The 21,176-nt window shown below is 39.2% G+C and overlaps 1 protein-coding gene across 2 annotated transcripts; it reads right to left on the minus strand.

Annotated features, from left to right (window-relative positions):
* Positions 1–1,737: 1,737 nt before the first annotated feature.
* Positions 1,738–20,069, minus strand: nfkb2 (nuclear factor of kappa light polypeptide gene enhancer in B-cells 2 (p49/p100)). 2 transcript variants are annotated; one of them, XM_068734467.1, is made up of 24 exons: positions 20,022–20,069; positions 17,899–18,000; positions 15,011–15,050; positions 14,209–14,284; positions 12,870–12,910; positions 10,767–10,865; positions 9,849–10,000; positions 8,684–8,796; positions 8,063–8,221; positions 7,695–7,799; positions 7,417–7,505; positions 7,082–7,220; positions 6,772–6,885; positions 6,333–6,533; positions 6,093–6,234; positions 5,818–5,932; positions 5,041–5,248; positions 4,773–4,942; positions 4,568–4,670; positions 3,877–4,049; positions 3,378–3,456; positions 3,123–3,292; positions 2,681–2,792; positions 1,738–2,258 (listed from the first exon to the last, which is right to left on the minus strand). In XM_068734467.1, exons 2-24 carry the CDS (start codon positions 17,913–17,915, stop codon positions 2,185–2,187), a joined length of 2,691 nt encoding a protein of 896 aa, XP_068590568.1. In that variant the 5' UTR covers positions 17,916–18,000; positions 20,022–20,069; the 3' UTR covers positions 1,738–2,184. The 2 variants fall into 2 exon arrangements, with proteins under 2 accessions (XP_068590568.1, XP_068590569.1); XM_068734468.1 differs by lacking the exons at positions 17,899–18,000; positions 20,022–20,069 and adding an exon at positions 16,340–16,468.
* Between the last annotated feature and the right edge of the window lie 1,107 nt (positions 20,070–21,176).

Below are 21,176 nucleotides of genomic sequence, written 5' to 3' on the forward strand. Positions count from 1 at the left end.
TCCCGATGAATGACACTGAGACAGTTTTACTAAAGTCTTTGTCTCGATGAAGGTCTCTTGAAATCCCATTTTGGCCGTCCTAAATTGGGACCAAACCTCCACTTTCAAAATGTCCCGGAGTCTCTTTGAAGCTAAGAACCGGACCTTCACCCCTGAAGACCTCGGAGTCTCTGACTGAACCTTCTCAGACCACGCTCACCGGAGGAGGACTCGGCTCTTATATCCAGTATCACTCGTGTGTCCGTCTCTCTGTGCAAACGTCTAAAAGTCACGGCCGCTTTACGCTCTTCGTCCAAACGCGTGTAAATAATCGTCCACATCCAGAAGCCATACTGAGCTTCGGCTCAGACGTTAAACGGTCCTCCACGTTATTTATTCTGACGTTAGTTTCTGTGGAGGTTTTAGGCTGCCGATCGATAGCTGTACACACCGTCCACATCCTGTGAGGTTTCTTTTTGGTCGTAGTGAAACACAAACGAACATGTTTGTATCATTCTGAAGGCTTAGAGGCAAAAATACAAAATAAAAACATTTTGAAAACACGACCGTCTCAGAGTCCTTTTTATTAATGGGGCGTCTGTAGTGTCTCCTTAATTCATATTTCAGTTCCAGGCTGAGAAACCACACGAATACACATTAATAAAAACACAGACGGGCTCTACTGGACTCTGCTGGACTCTACTCTGCTGGACTCTACTCTGCTGGACTTTACTGGACTCTACTCTACTGGACTCTACTCTGTTGGACTCTGCTGGACTCTACTGGACTCTACTCTACTGGACTCTACTCTGCTGGACTCTGCTGGACTCTACTCTGCTGGACGCTGCTGGACTCTACTAGACTCTGCTGGACTCTACTAGACTGCTGGACTCTACTAGACTCTGCTGGACTCTGCTGGACTCTACTCTGCTGGACTCTGCTGGACTCTACTCTGCTGGACGCTGCTGGACTCTACTGGACTCTGCTGGACTCTACTCTGCTGGACTCTACTGGACTCTGCTGGACTCTACTAGACTCTGCTGGACTGCTGGACTCTACTAGACTCTGCTGGACTCTACTCTGCTGGACTGCTGGACTCTACTAGACTCTGCTGGACTCTAATAGACTCTGCTGGACTCTACTAGACTCTGCTGGACTCTACGAGACTCTACTGGAATCTGCTGGACTCTACGAGACTCTGCTGGACTCTGCTGGATTCTATGAGACTCTGCTGGACTCTCCTAGACTCTGCTGGACTCTACTGGACTCTACTGACACTTTACTCTAGAAAGAGCAAGGATAACGGAGAAACGAGGACGATTAATCATCAATAAAACATTCTGATAGTTTAAGAACTCAAAACGAGACTTAATGAACAGGTTTGATTCCGCATCAATTGAAACTATTGCTCAAAAACACAATTTTTAATAATTGTACCTTTACTGGAAGTTTATATGAAAACATTTTAAACCAATAATGTGTTTGACGAGTTTATTTTAGATTTTTATGGTAAAGAAATCAGACGGAAGTAGTAAAAGTAGTCAAATGTATCTCAATACTTTTACTAAAAAACGATTTAACAAGTGTGATTTCACTGCTTTATTATCGCATCTTAAGACTATGTTGACTTTTTTAGTAAAAATGTCTTAAAGAACTTTTTATAATCTTTCATCAACTCTTATATTTGTAATGGATCACATCGTTGAAATTAAAATCTAATTTCATTTCGACGTCTTGAATCATTCATTTGTCTCAATATGAACACGACACCGGGATTGTTTATTGTCTTTTATAACATTTAAAACGTTTGTTCTTCATCACATGAAAGTATTTCATAAACAGAGATGTGCTGCGTTCCAGTTCAGACATAAAATTGGAAATCCCACAAATGTTCAACAGCTGATCAGAACCACAGAAATAAACTATTTAATGAAGACAAGAAAAACAAAATATAAGTTAATGTGAAAAATAACAGAAAAAAGGAACATAACAACTAAAAACATGAACTTACAATATATATGTTTTACCTTAAAATACTTTGGTAAAAACGGTAAAATGTTTCTGGTTCTGTGATTCTGAGTCCGTGTGGGCCAACAATTAGAGTCCAGTCCTGCAGAGTCCGGGTCCCCTCGCAGTCCCGGTCCCCTTGCAGAGTCCCGGTCTACCGCAGGATGAGATGACCTGCTGGATTTTACTTCCAGCTCGTCACTGATTGGCCACAGGCGGCTCCTCCTCTTCTTCTATTGGCTGGCTGCCGAAGCCGCTGTCGACTGTGGCGTCTGATTGGACAATAAAAAAAAACAAATGAGGTGAAAGTGGCTGCAGATTTGGATCACAACGTTTTGTTTCATCTGTGAATATATATATAATATTAGATATTGTTTCATCTGTGAATATATATATAATATATATATATATATATATATATATATATATATATATTATATATATATTATATATATATATATTATATTATATATATATATAATATTATATATATATATATATTATATATAATATATATTATATATATATATAATATTATATATATATATATATTATATATATATAATATATATTATATATATATATATATAATATTATATATATATATATATATATATATTATATATATATATATATATATACTGTTTAATCTGTGAAGTATTACTATGTTCCATTAATCAGAGAGCAGCGTTACCTGTGCTGTGTTTGTCGTCTCGTAGCTCGCTGGTTCTCAGCAGTCGGACTCCTTCTGTCAGACCGAGAGACTGAAGAGCTTCAACCAGACCTTCTACTGGACCTCCACCCAGCTGGACACAGGTGAGACACCAGAGACAGGTGAGACAGGTGAGACACCAGAGACAGGTGAGACAGGTGAGACACCAGACACAGGTGAGACACCAGAGACAGGTGAGACAGGTGAGACACCAGACACAGGTGAGACACCAGAGACAGGTGAGACAGGTGAGACACCAGAGACAGGTGAGACAGGCGAGACATCAGACACGGGTGAGACACCAGAGACAGGTGAGACACCAGAGACAGATAAGACATCAGAGACAGGTGCGACATCAGACACAGGTGAGACATCAGACACAGGTGAGACACCAGAGACAGGTGAGACAGGTGAGGCATGTTACCTGGTAGTGCTGCAGCAGCTGGTGACAGGGCGTGGGACTGTCCAGGTAAAGGTGAGTCAGCGTCATCATCCCCAGCTTCTCTGCTAGTTTCCTCCACGGGACGTCTCCGACACTCAGCAGCTCCACCAGCCGGGACAGCGTGTCCTCGTCCATCCCCGACGGTTCAACCTCTGGAACACCGACAGGTCGTCGCATTGTCAATGTCTTTATTTCAGAAGTTTAGTTTTTAGTTTAAGTTTAAAGTAAATAACAAACCTTCACTGCTGCTCGTCTTCATCTTCTTACTGCTGTGAACACTCGACTGACTCTGTCCACAGTTCAACAGGTTCCTCACCTGAGGAGAGGAGAGGAGACCAGGAGAGGAGACCAGGGGAGGAGATGAGGGGAGGAGATGAGGGGAAAAGACAAGGTGAGGGGAGGAGACGAGACCAGGAAAGGAGGGGAAGGGAGGGAAGGAGACAAAGAGAGGAGAGGAGACAAGTTGGGACAAGGAAAGGAGGGGAGGTGAGCAGACAAGGAAACGAGGAGACAAGTTGAAGAGGTGAGGGGAGGACACGAGACAAGATAGGACAAAGAAAGGATGGGAGGGGAAGAGACGAGATGGGAAAAGGAGGCGAGAGGAGATGAGGAAAGGAGAGGTGAGGTGAGGAGGGGAGGAGACGAGAGGAGATGAGGAGGTGAGTATCATCTTTGTCTCTGGATTTATTCCACAGTGTTAACGTGTCCTGTGCTTTTGATTTGAAAGGATAACTACCTTTTGGCACTTGGCCAGGTCCAGAGGGGTGTGTCCTCCTGCCGGTCTCTTGCGGGGGTTGATTGGTTGAGAGCAGGCCTCCTGCTCTCTGATTGGTTCGTCTTCGTCCTGTTCTTCATCTGAAGAAGAGCTGAAGAAGAGCGGCTCGTCGTTCTCCACGTTTTTATCAGCGCCTGAAGAAACAGGAAGTATGTTTCTGTCTTTGTTCTTCTTCTACAGATGTTTATAATAATATTAATATTAACGTTAATAATGTCAATGTATTAGTAAGAATGTAAGATAGTACAACAGTCACAGTTTGAATACTTTTACTACATTTGACTGATTGTACTGACATACGTTTACTGAAGGAACATTTTACTGTAACAGAGTATTCTTACTGCGTGGTATTAGTACTTTTATATAGTATTTTAACATCAACTTAGTGCGATGTGAGTGCTTTTACTGTGGCAGGGTATTTTTACTGTATGGTATCAGTACTTTAACTTTAAACAGGTATTTTTAGTGTGTGGTATTAGTACTTTTACTGAAGTAAAACGTGAAACGTAAAATGTGTGTACTTCCTCTACAGCTGTGTGGAAGCTTTTTAAGTTTTGTGTCATTTATCGTTTGCTTTGCTGAAGAATGATGAATTGAGGAGAGGTGATGAAGAAGTGATGAAGACTGAACAGATGTTTTTATTTCCTCTCACCTGCAGCCACGAGCATCGAGCAGAGAGTCGGTGAGCCCAGACTGGCAGCCAGGTGGAGAGGTGTGTTTCCCCCAAACGTGCTCGCGTTAACGTCCGCCTTCAACTGCAGACGAACAGAGTGAGTACCACTGTGATGTCACTGAGGAGCAGGTGTACAGGTGTGTCAATGTGTGTGTGTGTGTGTGTGTGTGTGTGTGTGTCGTACCTCTGTGATGAGAGTGCAGGCCACCTTGAACAGGTTTTCCCTCACGGCCAGGTGGAGGGCGGTGTTTCCACTCTTCTGCTCAGGTGCGTTGATTTTGGCTCCGCCCTCCACCAGGAGGCGGAGGCAGCGCTCGCCGTCCCTCCTCACGGACAGGTGGAGAGGATGGAGACCTGGGAGACGAGAGAGATCCGAGAGGTCAATATACAGTTAATGGTAAATATTTCACAGTTATTATTGTTATAAAGCGTTGAGGCGATCGCTCTCTCACCGTGGTAGTCGGGGGTGTTGACCAGGTGGGCGTGGCGTTCACCAAGGTGAGCCAGCAGGGGGCGGAGCGTGGCGGTGTCTCCGGCCAGCGCCGACAGGTGGATGGGACTACGACCGTCTTTGTCCAGCAGGCTGGGGTCGGCCCCCGCCCTCAGCAGCACCTCCACCACCTTCACCTGCCGGGTGATCACCGCCAGGTGGAGAGGAGTCTGCAGGTGAAGGAGATAGTGGGCAGGTGAGATGGATGGTTTTTACTAGTTACCTGGGACTGAGGTCGCCGGGATTTACAGTAGATGCCTGTGTCGAGTAACCTTAGAGCTAACTACCTGTTAGAAGTTGTTAGCAAGGAGCTAACTACCTGCTTGAGGTAGCTAGTTGTGTTGAAGAGGTAAGCTCCCTTATGAGGTGGTTAGCTTAGCTGTACTCAAATGTGTTAGCTACCTGTTGGAGGTGGTTAACTTTGGTTAGATGGAAAAAGTTAGACACCTGTTGTGGTTAATCATATGAGTTTGTTAGCAAGGAGTTAGCAGGGAGTTAGCTACTGCTGTTAGACATAGTCAGAGACTACATTTCTGATGTAATAAGCTGTGTTGAAGGTAGTTAGCTGTATTATGGTGAATTAGTTGCAGTGAATGTGGTAGATTATGATGTTGAATTATCTACCTGTCAAAGTTAAGTTCATTGTCAGTTGTCTGTCGGATGTGGTTAGCTTTACTGAGATGAGTTATCATGGCTAGTTAAGGTCGAGTGCTTTGTGGTTAGCATTGATAACGCTAACCTGTCGGAGGTGGTTGGATGTGTTGAGGATATTTTGCTGCTGGCTGCTGAGCAGAGTGTGAATCAGTTGCTGGATCACACCTGTCTGCTGGTGGATGATGGCCAGGTGCAAAGGACTGTGGGAGAACAAAAATCAGAACATCAAACCTTGAGCAAATCTTGAAAATAAGATAAAAACTTGCAACACTAACAGTCAATTTAAACATGTTTGTCTTTTTGATGTTAGATCGGTCTGTAGAAAAATAAAAGTTTAAAAAAATTAAGTAAAAATCTCACGTGTCTCCGTTGCCATCCTGGACGCCACAGAGGTGTCTCTGGATTGCCAGAAGGACCCGAGCGTCCCCGGTGCTGCAGTACTGCAGCAGGGCAGCAGCCGTCTGTCTGGCGCTCTGAGAGGCTCTGCTGTGGAGGGCGGCGGCTAGAAACACAAAGCAGAAGATTAAATATTAATTTGACCTTTTACACAAGCAGCGTCACATCGTCTGCAAAGAATCGGAGCAGGACTTTGTAGCTTACCGAGCTGAAACAGCTGCTGTTGTACTGGCGAGCCAGTCTGTCCTACCGTCTGTCCGTCTGTCTGTTGCTGGGGAACCCCTGTCTGAGGGTTGGAGCCTGACATCTGAGCCCCTCCCCCTCCACCGAAGCCTGTGAAGCCTTCAGTGAAGAAACGTCCTCCTCCTCCTCCTCCTCCATTCATCTGCTGGTTGAACTGGAATCCTGCAGAAGGGAAACAAAGTCCACAGTGAACTTCCAATTTGCCAGGTATAAGAATGTTATGGTTAGCTGCTAAACAGCTAAAGCTTGATTCCAAACATCTAAAGGAAGATCCCAAACATCTAAAGGAAGATCCCAACATCTAAAGGAAGATCCCAAACGTATAGTACGTATAACTCCCTAATTTGAAGATGATTGTTTTTTCAGAGGAAATCGTTTATATTTGGAATGAAATCTCTACCTCCTCCTCCAGCTCCTCCTCCAAATCCACCAGCTCCTCCACCTCTTCCTCCTCCCTGCCAGGATTCATAGTGGGGCAGTGGCTTCTGCTTCTTCCTCAGCACCTCCTCTTTGTCTGAAAGAGAGCGACGGTGATGAGAAGAAAGTTCTGACATTTAAGGTGATAAAAGCAGAAGTGGAAACCCTGAAAACATGTCCAAAACGTTCCTCTATGAGTGAGTAGGTGAGGAATGATAAACATCCTCCTATCACCTCGTACTCAACAGCTCATACTGGAAGTGCATTTGTTCCATTTGATGTTTATGGCTGACCTTGGACCTGCGGTATGTAGGTGAACTGTTTGGGGTCACTGCTGTCGCCGGCCTTTTTCCTCTTCAGCTGCAGGAAGACGGTGACGGGCCTCTCGATCTCTGCGCTGTGATAGGGCGGCGTTTTGAACACGATGGCGTACTGAGGAGACAGAGAGATGATAAACACCTTGTTTGTCTGAATGAGATTAACATTGATGACACAAACAACACACGGAAACCTGGATTAAAGTCTAATTCTGCTGCAAAAAGATAAGCTTAGTGCCTTCTAATTTAGAAGATCCCAAACATGTAAAGGAAGATCCCACCTCACACAGTAAAACAGTAAAACTCTGTACCTGTTTGTGAACGTCAGTAGGCGAGAAGTCACCGAACGCCTCCCAGCCTCCCTCGTCATCCTCCTCGTAAAAACGGATCTCAATGTCATCTGTAGCGTGCAGCACAGAGGAAAACTCCTGTTATAATAAAGTCCTCAAGCTCTGTCCACCGTCCAGCAATCATTTGTACTAACTTTTCTAACAAGGTAGGGAAACATTGTCTCCATCAGAAGAGAAACAAATCCCACTTAACAACATCCATCCGATTTACACGTCGGACTGAAATCAAATGTTTTCACCTTTCTGGACTTTGTCACACAGCAGGAAGATCTCGTCTCCTCCGAGCACCGTACCGCACGTCTTATCCATCCGAGAGATTTTCAGGTTGGAGGCATTTGGTGACTCTGCATATAAAACATGATTCATCGTTGGAGTGTGTGACTCCCTTGTTTACTAGTGTCTTTGGATTGTCTTTGTTTTTTTTCGGTCGTTACCAGCAGTGAAGTAGTCAGAGTTTAGCGGAAGTACTTACAGAAGTACAAGTACTGCATTCAAATTTGTAATAATTGTCACTAAAAGTGTCTCAAAGCGACGGTTTCTAAGCGTTGGCACTAATTGGTTGCAGCTCTTTGAGTGGACAGTCAGATTGTGTGATGTTTGGACTCACTGCTGTCGTAGATGGGGTTGGAGACGACGGGTTTCAGCCCTCTGGTGAACCCTCCGTTGCTGTCCTGGAGGTAGGCGGTGAACTTTAACCTGACGATGTTCAGGTCCATCGACTTCCCCAGCTCCTTGGCCTCCTTCAGGATGCCGTTTTCTTCTGAATCTGAAGAAACACCGACAGCAGAGCATCAGAAACCCTCCGTGGATATCTCAGACAGTCCGGGAGGTTTAGTTTCATGTTTCGTTGTTTTATTTTTCGCTTCTACATCTTGATGAAATTGTAGCTTTTCTGGTCTTTATTGTGATTTTATAAAGAAAGTCGAGGCTGTTGAAATGGTCTTTTTTGTGTTTTTGATTAATTGTTGGAGCAAAGATTCCAAGAACAAAACATCAAATATGTACCATAAAATTACACAATGAGTAAAAAGGTAAAACTAAAACCATTCATGTCTTCAAAACAGAAAAACCTGAATGACATGTTGTTATGAGTTGGAGAAATTCTCAGCTGTTATCATCCACTTTGTTCAACCAATATGGGACAAAACATTAATTGTACAGGCGGCAGTGTATTGTGTCAGGTGAGTCTACCTGTGAGGTGACAGTGTATTGTTTCAGGTGAGTCTACCTGTGAGGTGACAGTGAGCTGCTTTCTGTCTCTTCCTCTCATCCCTCAGCCTCCGGCCCAGAACCTCCACCACACCTTTCTTGGTCACATGGAGGATCCCCAGGTTACTGAATCTACAGGAAGTGACATCACCAACCAAAATCAGAAGTATGTCGTAAAAATAAAAAACTCATAGTATAGTATGTCGTAAAAAGTTATAGTATAGTTTGTCAAAAAAAGTCATAAAAAAGTTGTAGTATAATGTTATGAAGTCATAAAAAAGTCATAGTAGAGTATGTCGTAAAAAAAAGTCACAGTATAGTATGTCGTAAAAAAAAGTCACAGTATAGTATGTCGTAAAAAAAAAAAAGTCATAGTATAGTATGTCGAAAAATAAAAAATCGCAGTATACTATGTCATAAAAAGTCACAAAAAAGTCACAGTATAGTATGTCGTAAAAATAAATAATCATAGAATAGTATGTCATAAAAAGTCACAAAAAAGTCATAGTAGAGTATGTCGTAAAAAAAAGTCACAGTATAGTATGTCGTAAAAATAAAAAGTCATAGTATAGTATGTCGTAAACATTTTTTTTAATTCATAGTATAGTATGTCGTAAAAAGTTATAGTATAGTATGTCGTAAAAATAAAAAAGTCACAGTATAGTATGTCGTAAAAAAAAGTCATAGTATAGTATGTCGTAAAATAAAAGTCATAGTATAGTATGTCGTAAACATTTTTTTAAATTCATAGTATAGTATGTCGTAAAAAGTTATAGTATAGTATGTCGTAAAAATAAAAAAGTCACAGTATAGTATGTCGTAAAAATAAAAAAGTCATAGTATAGTATGTCGTAAAAAAGTCACAGTATAGTATGTCGTAAAAATAAAAAAGTCATAGTATAGTATGTCGTAAAAATAAAAAAGTCATAGTATAGTATGTCGTAAAAATAAAAAAGTCATAGTATAGTATGCCGTAAAAATAAAAAAGTCATAGTATAGTATGCCGTAAAAATAAAAAAGTCATAGTATAGTATGTCGTAAAAAAAAGTCACAGTAGAGTATGTCGTAAAATGTTTTAGTATAGTTTGTCACAATATAACATATTGTAAAGTAACATATTCTTTGTTATGTTGTGATGAAGTCTAAGTGTTGGTAAAAATGCAGAGACGTGATTGGATACTGACGAGGCGGTGAGGTCGTTCGGCCCGATGTCAAGCGTGCAGGTTCCGTTCTCGGTGCAGTGACGCCCCACCAGACTGTGAGCGTGAACACGAGGAGGATCCGTGTGGGACACCAGCTGGACCTCCACCCGGGCGTGTCCCACGTAGTTATTGATCTGAGACAGAGACACCAAACATTACTGTGCTGCAGCGGAAGTACTAATACACGCTGTTAAAATACTATGTTACTTTAAAAGTACTATTACCACATTATAAAGACACTATGTTATTGTAAAAGTACTAGTACCGCACGATAATAATACTATGTTTCTGTAAATGTACTAATACCAGACAGTAAAAATAATCTGTTACAGTAAAAGTACTCAAACAAGCTGTAAAAATACGCTGTTACAGTACAATAAATAATACCAGTAAATACAACAGAATCCCTACATTGAAAATGTCATGTCCCTTCAGTGAAACATCAGATTTCAGAAACTCTTGATATTTTGTAAAACTATGAATTCATAAAGTAACCAAAGCTGTCAGATAAACGTAGTTTTAAACAGGTTAAAAATACCCCTCGTAAAATTCACTCACAAACTCTACTTATTCTGAAGTTTCAAGTATGAAACTATGAGATATGTTTTAATTTATAATTTTAAACTATGAGATATATTTTAATTTATCATTTTAAACTATGAGATATGTTTTACTTTGTAATGTTAAACTATGAGATATGTTTTACTTTATAATGTTAAACTGTGAGATGTTTTAATTTATCATTTTAAACTATGAGATATGTTTTACTTTGTAATGTTAAACTATGAGATGTGTTTTACTTTGTAATGTTAAACTATGAGATGTGTTTTACTTCTTAATGTATAATGTATAAACAGATATCAGGTACAGATATCAGTGTAGCTGTTGACTGGTTCCCACCTTCACGGTTGGGTATGTCCTCCGGTTCTTCTCGCTGGAGGCCCCTGGGAGCCCCCCGTGGGACGGACCCTCACACTCATAACGGAAACGAAAGCCCCTCTGGGAACAAACACAGTTTTACTTTGAGTTGATAACTGTCTCCTACTTTGTAGCTCAGCCTTGACTTTTATTTTGAAAATACTGTAAGTTTCTTTCGAGGCAAAGAACATTTCTTAAATTTTGGATCCATCATAAATAACGATTTCTTTAAATGTCTTTCCACTGTTGCTCTCATCCCAAATAATGCTATACTTCTTTCCAGAGTTTCTAAACTAATTCATTATTATAAGTAGTAGTAGTATCATTTTTATTCATTTTTACTGTATGTTGCATTGGGAACTTGATTCAACTTTTCACATTATTCTATTATTTTTAAATTAAATTTGAAATGTTCAACCATGTTAAACATTTAGTAAACTTTGTTTGCAGAGTGTTTTACATGGTTGACACTTATTGAGTTGCTTAAAGCAGAACATTGGCTGATGTTATTTCTGATTATAGTCATACCTGATTTCTCTCTTCATATTTTATCAATTTCATTACAAGTCAAATTTATATTTATATTCCTTGTTTAAGAACAAAGTTTGACCAAAGTATCGTAGAAGTTAAAGTGAACGGCACAACAACAGCGAGTAAATAACAAGAACAAAAGCAACAAAACAAGAAATGTTCAAAGTCACTAGACGATATCATAATATGTGCACAAAATTAAATAACAGAGAGAATACAGCTTGTAAGATCAGTTTATAAAATTAAAAGAAAGTAGTAAAATATTAAAAACCAAAAGCCATTGACAATATACTAAATATGAATAATAACCATAATAACAATAATAATAATAATAATAATAAATGTCTTGACTTTCGTCAAGACATTCGTCAAGACATATTATTATTAGGAGGGAACATTTGGTCGAAAGCAAAAGTCCGTTATACGTCTCAAATATTGACGTTGAGTCATTGTATTTGTACATCCACTGATTGCATAAACCTGGTTCTTCTTTTGACTTCACAGCAGAACTGATTTGCATACGGACTCAGCGTCCCCAAAGTCACATGACTTTCAGCTGCAGAAATTCCCTGACTTCCTGCAGCGTGTTTGTGCTCATCTACTGAGTCCCATGATGCTTTATGAGTGTTGGGAAAACCCTGGATTAAAGGAAGTGACTGTTACAGTAACACGTGGACCAACAGTGGACAGGGGAACCAACACTGAGTCCTGCAGACCAGTATTTATTGATTTATTTACATTGCATTATACTACTTATATCTCTGGATAATAATACTGTATAGCTACACATTGTTGTTATTGTGCTTTTTATATTGTAGAACTAAGGGCTTTATAATTTATTAAATATACTTTATTGTGTTGTATTTGCACGTGTAATGTGCGTAGATTAAATAAACTGGCTCTATATTTCTATGTATATTGTGCTCATTAGTCATACCTATATACTTATATAAAATATACTGTATGGTTGATATTTAAATATTAATATTTGAACTGTTCATTTAAATACTCTATGGTTTTGTTATTTCAATATTGTATATATATTTTATTTAATTCACAGAGCTCTTTATCTTTATCTAAATTTCCCCTCAGTTATCAATAAAGTTTCATCTTTTCCTTTATGAAATGCAGACATTGTGTCTTTTAAGAGTTATAAACACATTTCAATCCATAAATGAGGCCTGATGGTCCTCAGACTGTAACGTGGAGACGGTTTACAGTAGTGGAATAAAAGATGGTATCATCAGCGTAAAAGATGACATGGCAGTGCTCAGTTGTAGAATAATTATTATATATAGCAGGGGGCCTAATGTTGATCCCTGTGGGACACCTTTATGAAAGAAACTGATCCAAAGTCCAGAAAGGTTTCTATTTTTTATGTCCAAACCTTTAACCTGAATTTTACTTGCTTTATATTTGTTTATTTCAGTGCAGCTGGTCCACAAACTTAGTGTAGAAACTAGAAACTAAATGCCAACAACTCACTAAATGTGAAGTTGTAAGTTTTACTGTAATTACTAAAGACACAGACAGGAAGTAAAATATTGATCTCACCTGTTTGGGCTCCTCGATGATTTGAATGTAAGGACCATGAGCTGGAACACAAAATAAAAGTTTAGTTAATGACTGATGGTTCTGAACTTCACCAGCTACAGGACTTCAAAGTCAAAAGGTAGATGAGGGTGTTTTCCCAAATAGTTCGTTCTAGAAAGTCTAGTTTACAGTTTGTGGATAAACAAGTTCTCTGTTTCTTGAAATGTCCCCTTTCTCCAGGTATGAATGAGACATAACTTCAAAAAGGTTCCAGGTGTCGGGGGATCCCCGTGGCGTTGGCGGTTAAGATGCCGACCAAGAACCATCCCTGGTTCATGTCATTGTTAGATCTGTAATGTTTCCATTGTCTCTCTGTAATTAAGATTCAAACACGACCCCAAGATGAGGTTCTACAAAGACCTGAGGGCTGGACAAAGACTCTGAGAAGTCTTAAAGAGGTTCTAGATAGCGAGAACCTCTTTTAGAAGAAGTAAAAAGAGGTTTATAGGTACTTGAAGACTCTACACATTGTAGGTCTAAGGGTCTAGGAGGTTCTGAAATAGCTCAGCACTAGTTGACACAAAAACAAAAACATTTAGGTTCCACATACTGACGGAACGTTCTAGACATTTATCAGCTGCTCACACAAGGTTCTGAAAACTCAAATGTTAGTCGACTACGATCAAACCTATTATTTAGTGGATTTATGGACTAAGAAGGGGCAGCAGTACAAACAAGGTTCTTCAAAGTTTACACCAACGATCCTTCTGAGAACAGTTCCCCTGGTGAGTGCTCGTCTGTGTTCAATGTTTCTGTAACTTCTGAAACAGGGTTCTCAAAAAGCTGAACTCGTGTTTCAGGTGTAAACAAGAGGTTCTCCAAAGTACAGCAAGACATTCTAAGAAACTTGCAAATACTAAGAGGTTCTTGAAAATAAAAACGATGTCTAGGTTCCAAGTGTTCTAGCAGGAGGTTTTGAGAGGTCTAAGCTCAGGTTCTACGTAAACCTAAATGCCATTTTAGGCTCCACGTACTAACGGGGTTCTTGAAAAAAAAAAAAGTACTTTTACTTCATCTGTGTTCTTTCCAGGTACAAGTACTGGCTGGATCACGAGTACTGGTACTGAGTATTATTCAGAAAACACGATAAACTTCAGCGTTAACTCTCTACTTTATGGGGAGCTTTACATACTTAAACATTGGAAATGTTGTCAAATAAAACAAATACCACATCAAGTATTGTTCAATTTAACAATCAGAATCAACAGAGTTCGTCTGATTTAAATATAATTATGTTTGAGAGCTGAGTCTCATGTATTTGAGGCAGTAAATGAGAACATGAGTGTATTTTTGTGCGTACCTGTCTCAGGTATATAAGGCTCAGTCTTTATGTCCACTGGAGGAATGTAGTCGTACTGCATCAAATTCATCTGCAGCTGAAGAAGAAAAAGATTTTTTCAACATCTAAAAACTGTAAATGAACATTTATAAACGCACCGAACGGACGATCAAAGAACAAATCAATAATTAATAAATCTGATGTAACGTTCAATGACCTGAATCAACAACCTGAAGACTAAACTTTGAGAACACAGAAGTTATTGATCAAACTGGAATTAAAACATGAAAATAATATTTTTTTACAATGTTAGCTACAGATTGTCTTTGTTCTTTAATTAGCATTCAATCTTTACATCTTTCCACATGACCACACTCATCTGTATGAACTCAACAACAACACGTGGAGTATTGTTATGTTTTCTGTCTTATTGTTTGTCTGATTTCGTCTCAATTTTAAAAAGTTTCAAATGGCTGACCTGAATAAATGAAACAGAAACAAACATTTCAGAGCCTTTTGTTGTAAAGACTGTGCAAAGACTCGGTTCAAGTTCATGGATGTGAACTTTTGAGATTCAAAGAAGGAAGAAACTTAATGTTCCCACACTGTGTTTGACATTGAAGTAACTTCAATGTGCCAGTTTTACTTTGAGTCATTAAAACCGCAGAATCATAAAATCCTGTAATACAGTTCATTTTGTTCCTCTTAATTACAAAGTGTTGACATCAGTCCTTCAGATCAACAACTTATCGGATGAGTTCAATAACATATCTTATATCTTATCATCCACCAGTAAGAATGTTTGAGGAGAGAAAAGACTCACGTCGTTGTCGTAGACGCTGATGAACTGAGCTTCAGTCATCCTGCAGCACAAACAAACAGTCTTAATGTGAAAGGGTTGAAACAGGAAACAGTTCAGATCACCTCGTCTGAAGAGTAAAAGTCACAATGATACAAACAAATGACGTGAACGAGGGAAGAAATAAATCTGTTTCACTTTCACATGACGGAGACTGACTGTGTGTCTCTCTGTCTCTCTCTCTCTCTCTCCCTCCCTCTTCTTCTTCTCTCTCTGTGTGTCTCTCTCTCTCTCTCTCTCTCTCTCCCTCGCTCCTTCTTCTCTCTCTCTCTCTCTCTCTCTCTCTCCCTCCGTCCTTCTTCTCTCTCTCTCTCTCTCTCTCTCTCTCTCTCTCTCTCTCTCTCTCTCTCTGTCTCTCTCTCTCTCCCTCCCTCTTCTTCTCTCTCTGTGTCGTCTCACCCCTCCTCCCCTCCTCCCCCCTCGGCCTGTTTTCAGTCACTTCCTGGAAGTGGCCGAGCTGAGGAAAACCCCCAGAATTCCAGATCTGAGGGGGCGGGGCTTCTGTTGATGACGTCACTGTGCTGCTGTTGATAGTACACTCAGAAGAAGAAGAAGAAGAAGAAGAAGCAGGAAACAGAAGAAGTGTTTGTAGTAACATTTAGTTCTGCACATTGGATCCAGATGGATTTATTTAAATGCGTAACCTGACCTACATTTGGCATGTGACACATTATGAGTAGTAAAGTAAGTAAGTAAGCTGTCAGATAAATGCAGTTTAAAGTAGTAGAACATATAAATATTTCAGTACATCAAAGTTGTACTGAAGTATCATCCTTAATTAAACATAATTAGTTACATTAAACTGATTATCATGTTTTATGTTATATATTTATTTATTAGTGTAAAAAAAAGACAAGTTTTTAGACAGAAAACTACAAATATTTAAATATTTAATATTTATAGCAAAACTACCGGTGAGGCTCTATTGATGATAACGTCCGTCCGTCCGTCCGTCTGTCTGTCTCTGTCTTATTGTGATGAAACGTGGTTCATCATTCAGGATGAACTGTAATAACTTCATTGATCCTCTGACTTGTTAATGAGTCTAAACTCCTGCAGAACTGAAGACGTTCTCACGTCAAACAGAAACTAAACTCTGATCCAATCAGAACGATGTTGGAACGTCAGCATGACCATAGTCAGTGATTGGTTCAATAGATCAGTGTGTCGTCTGCATACGCTCTCATATTTACTTTCTATCATCAGAGAATCTAAGTCGATGAAACAACAGCCAACGAATCGATCCACAACAACGAGTCCAGACGTCAGATTAAAGGATGAAGAGACACAGACCTGACGCTTCATGTCTCCTTACTTCCTCTCCTTGCTTCCTCTCTGCTCGTCTCTCTGCTGGTTTCAGGTCTGACTTCCTGTCTCTCCTCAGCTCTACAGCCTCAGAGGAAAACCTTCCTCACTGCAGAGACTCTGAATCTAATAAGATCTGAACCGCCTTGTTCTGCAGGAGGGACGGCCCACTTCTGGGGGGGCGGCGGCCAATCAGGACTCAGCACAGAGGGGCCTCATTAACATAAACCCACGGCAGGTAGATTCAGAGAGAAAACCCGGAGGGGGAAGTTTGTGATCGGGGTTTTTCTGTGTGGCCTCTGACCTCTGCAGGAGGTGATTTTACTTTTTCTGTTTCTCTGAAACAGCTTCAAGTTTCTACCGGAGGAAAGAGTTCATCATTAACATGGAGAAAATCATTTCTAATGGGGGGGGGGATGTTCAAAATCTGGCTGTTTTATTCTAGTTATTTCATCATATTTAATAAATACTACGTCATATTTGACGATAAAACATGACCAACGTCTGTAACTCTGGAACACAACCAAGTGTTCTTTGAATCTATCAACATTTACAGAGTACAAACCAACACAATGTGACTGTTGTTCTGGTAGATACTGGTCCAGAGACTTCAGACCAATCAGAACAAATGTTTTACTCATCATACTAAATATGGTCTTCGACTCAAACGGGTCCTCAAAGTCCCTCAAAGACCTGAAAGAACCAGATCCATCAGAGAGACCAGCGAACAGGGAGAGACCTCTTCAACCAACTGGTTCTCAACTGGTTTTTGTCGATGAGTCACCACATGTTTTATTTCATCATTATTTTCAGGAAGTATTCACTTCATGTACTTTAGTAAAAGTATCTACGTTGTATTAGGAAAATGTACTTTATAAAACATATTAGTTTTTGTTGTTAGTTTTTCTTTCTTTCTGTTTTTATTCATTATCTGGATTTTATGAAGTCTTGTGTGTGCAAGCGTATAAAAACAAAAATGAAATCATTTAATTAATAAAACATCTATTATTATGCAGCTGTAGTTGGTCACAATGAGGCTTATCTGAACTACTTCATGTGTTTCATGTGGATTAACAGTCACATGACTAAGTACTTAAGTTCTGTATGTACAAGTACAGGTATGAGGTACTTCTTCTTTACAGTATTTACATTCATCTGACAGTTTAGTAACTTTAGATGTTAAAACCAGGTTAAACCGATCCAGATCCGGATCCAGATCCAGATCTGCAAATATTTATTAAAGCTCGTAATTTATTAGTTTAGCTCTTTCTGTCTTTTATTGTGCTTTTATCAGATAAATTAAATAAAATAATCTGCTGTATTTTTCCCCTAAATGTCTATTTTATTATTCGTGTATTTATATTTTCATTTGTTATTTTTTTTTTAATGTATTATTCATTTACTATATTTATCTTTTGTATCTAACCCTCTGAATAATAATAATAGATTAATAGGTACAGTATGTAAAAAAGAAAATGGAGGAAAAAAGGGGGAAAGAAAGAAAACAAAGAATGATTTAAATGATAAATATTTATGTAATTATGTACCTGAGAGCTCCCGCCATGACTAACACTGATTAAGGTGATGATGAAGGTGATGATGAAGGCTCAGCTCCTTGCAGGAGGAGAACGACGATCTGTTTTTTTTTCCTGCAGACGCGAAATCAGGAGTTAATCGCCACGTGTGTGTGTGTGTGTGTGTGTGTGTGTGTGTGTGTGTGATGAAGTCATATCTAAACACATCAGTGGGAATTTCCACTCTTCCTCCTTTGTGATTATTTGGGGACAATCCTCGATTTCCAGACTGAACAAACAACAAAACAGCTGCTTCTGTTAAAGGAGCAGTCCGATATTAGCCTAGCTTAGCACAAAGACTGGAAGCAGGGGGGTGTTAGCCTAGCTTAGCACAAAGACTAGAAGCAAGGGGGAACTGTGTGCCTTCCTTGGCACAAAGACTTGAAAAAGGGGGAAACAAATAACTAACCCCATAGCTAACGATAGCTACTGACAGCTAACAACAGCTACTGACAGCTAACAATAGCTACTGACAGCTAACGACAGCTACTGACAGCTAACAGCTACTGACAGCTAACAATAGCTACTGACAGCTAACAACAGCTACTGACAGCTAACAACAGCTACTGACAGCTAACTATAGCTACTGACAGCTAACGACAGCTACTGACAGCTAACGACAGCTACTGACAGCTAACAATAGCTACTGACAGCTAACAACAGCTACTGACAGCTACCGACGGCTACAGACAGCTACAGATAGCCACCGGCAGCAGCCGACAGCATAGCCACTGACAGCTACTGACAGCTAACAACAGCTACTGACAGCTAACGACAGCTACCGGCAGCTAACGGCGGCTACTGACAGCTACCGACAGCTACCAGCAGCTACCGGCGTCTAACAACAGCTACAGACAGCTACAGACAGCTATCGGCGGCTACCGACGGCCACCGATGGCTACCAACCGCTAACGACAGCTACCTTAACACCAGCGGGAAAAAAACTGTTGTATTGCTACTTTAATATCTTGTTTTTGAGTGTTTAATGTGCGTTAAAGTCTTTATCTTCTGTACTGTGACAAACAGTTACAAGAGGGACTTAAACCTAATCCCTCACATTCGATTGGACCGCTAGAAAGTGGGCGGGCTCAGAATGTAGCCCGATGTGGATACCATGATATTATTGGTTGAAATTCATCTGTTGCTGACGTATAAGCACACTTCACAGGAAATAAAGATTTGTTTTGATATAAATAAACAAAGATGTATTATTATTTATATGTTATATATTGTTAAATGTGAGCACAGTTTGATCTAAAAGGACATTTTCATTTCATCTGGACTTTTAGTTTAAACTGACAGGGCGAGTTCGAGTCCGGCCTCGGTCGTTTACCGATGACTCTAATGTCTACGTTGTCTGAAGTTGTTTTCTTAGGTTGAGATGAAGTAAACTTTATGTGTAACCTAAACTAAAGTTAGACCGATAACAGAACTTAAACCTGGAAATAAGAAATCAAACTAAAATTAAACTAAAAAAGAAACATGTTGGACTCTTCTTCACATTTGAGTAGAAAGTGATGAAGAGTGAGAATCTAATGAAGACAAACATTATACACATCATAAATAACTCAAGTTCAGTTAAATACAGTAAGTAAATAAATGAACCTGAGATCTTACACACAGTACTTTTCCTCTGTTACACAATCTGACCAAACTAGAGCCGTTTTGACTCTTTATTGTCTAATAAATAATTAACACAATAAACAAATAACTTTAACGAATAAAGTCTGTTTGATCTTCTGCAGCACATTTTTAATTATTAATGCAGCTGTTTATAATCAGAATAAACAGAAATAACTTTAATGTAACAAACAAGTTAAATAAACTTTAAATCAACATTTTAACATCGAGATTACAGTCAAATATACTTTTAATCTTCGGTTTGTGGTCGTTTTTACTCTCTATATATACTGTATATAGATATATACTGTATATAGATATATACATATACATAGAATGATCCGATGCCTTATTTCCGTTTGACGTTATGAGAACATTCAGGTCTGCGTCTGCCGCTGCTCGTGTAATCGATCAGTGATCGATCAGTGAGTGTTTGGTCGATGAGAAGGTAAACAGAGTGTAAAGGTGAGTCTTACCTGCAGCAGCTCTGACCGTCTGTTTGCCCCAAAAACACTGAACTCTCAACAAGCGAGTGAAAGTCAAGCCAGCACTCACACCTAAGGCCACTTCCTGTTGGGGCTTTTCAAAATAAAGCTAGCTGCATACGTAAACAAATATTTAACATCTTTTTCTATTTTTTTTTGTCTGACATTTGTAGTTTTATTATTTACTGCTGCTAGTTCTGTTTGTTATTCTACTTTTAAACTTATATCTACTATTATGCTTAAATTAAATAACTTCCTGTAAATTAAGTCTTATTTTTTAAAATAATTAAGCATATTTAATTTAAATGTCCAAACTAAAGTAACACAGAGAGGCTTATTGAGCCATAGAAGTATTTATGTAACTAATATTAATTCATAATTCAGTATTATTAGGTGTTTGTTCTGTTTAGCTTGAACTGATTACAAATTAGAATTATTATTCTTTTAATCTTTACATTTATTTTTCATGTTTTTATATTTTCAATCATTTTCTAAATTGTATTTATTTCAAGATCCGTTGTCTTTGTTTTTTACCTTATTTTTTAACTTATTACCTTCTGATATCTGTAAGAAATAAGTACAATTTATTTGACAGTATTTATTTTGTCTAATATTAACTTTTGTTTTCTAAAGTCACCCCTAGTTCAGTAAACAAGCGCTTTTAATTTGAAAATGGCTCTCCCAACCGGAAGCAGCTCGGTGGTGTTGTCACGGTAACCGTCGGCCTGTCAGTCAGAGTGGAAAGCCCCGGAGCGCGAGGGGAATTCCGGCACCGCGGAGTGAATACAGCGCGTTGATTGGTTGGAAACAGAAGCAGAGCCCCGCCCACTTTTAAGGACGTTCATTATTCATTAAGAATATATTACTAAATGAAATGAGGCAAATTAGAATATCAACAACTGAAGATACAATTTAAAAAAACATGCTGATATTGATACATATGTTAATATTGTGAATTATTAATTACCACAAATGAATTTAATATCTGAGAATGTGTTATTAAATTCAACCAAAGCAATTTAAATAATTTTTAATAAATGTATGAATAATATAGAAGCTCAGTGGCGCCAAGAAAAGATTGTTTTTAAAGGATTAAATAATGCGTAGGATAAAAATATACTCACGATTACTCAATATGTCAAAATG

This window comes from Cebidichthys violaceus, unplaced genomic scaffold (assembly GCF_023349555.1).
Source record: "Cebidichthys violaceus isolate CVI_PGR_0920_01 unplaced genomic scaffold, fCebVio1.0.p SCAF_64, whole genome shotgun sequence".
NCBI classification, from domain to species: Eukaryota; Metazoa; Chordata; class Actinopteri; order Perciformes; family Stichaeidae; genus Cebidichthys; species Cebidichthys violaceus.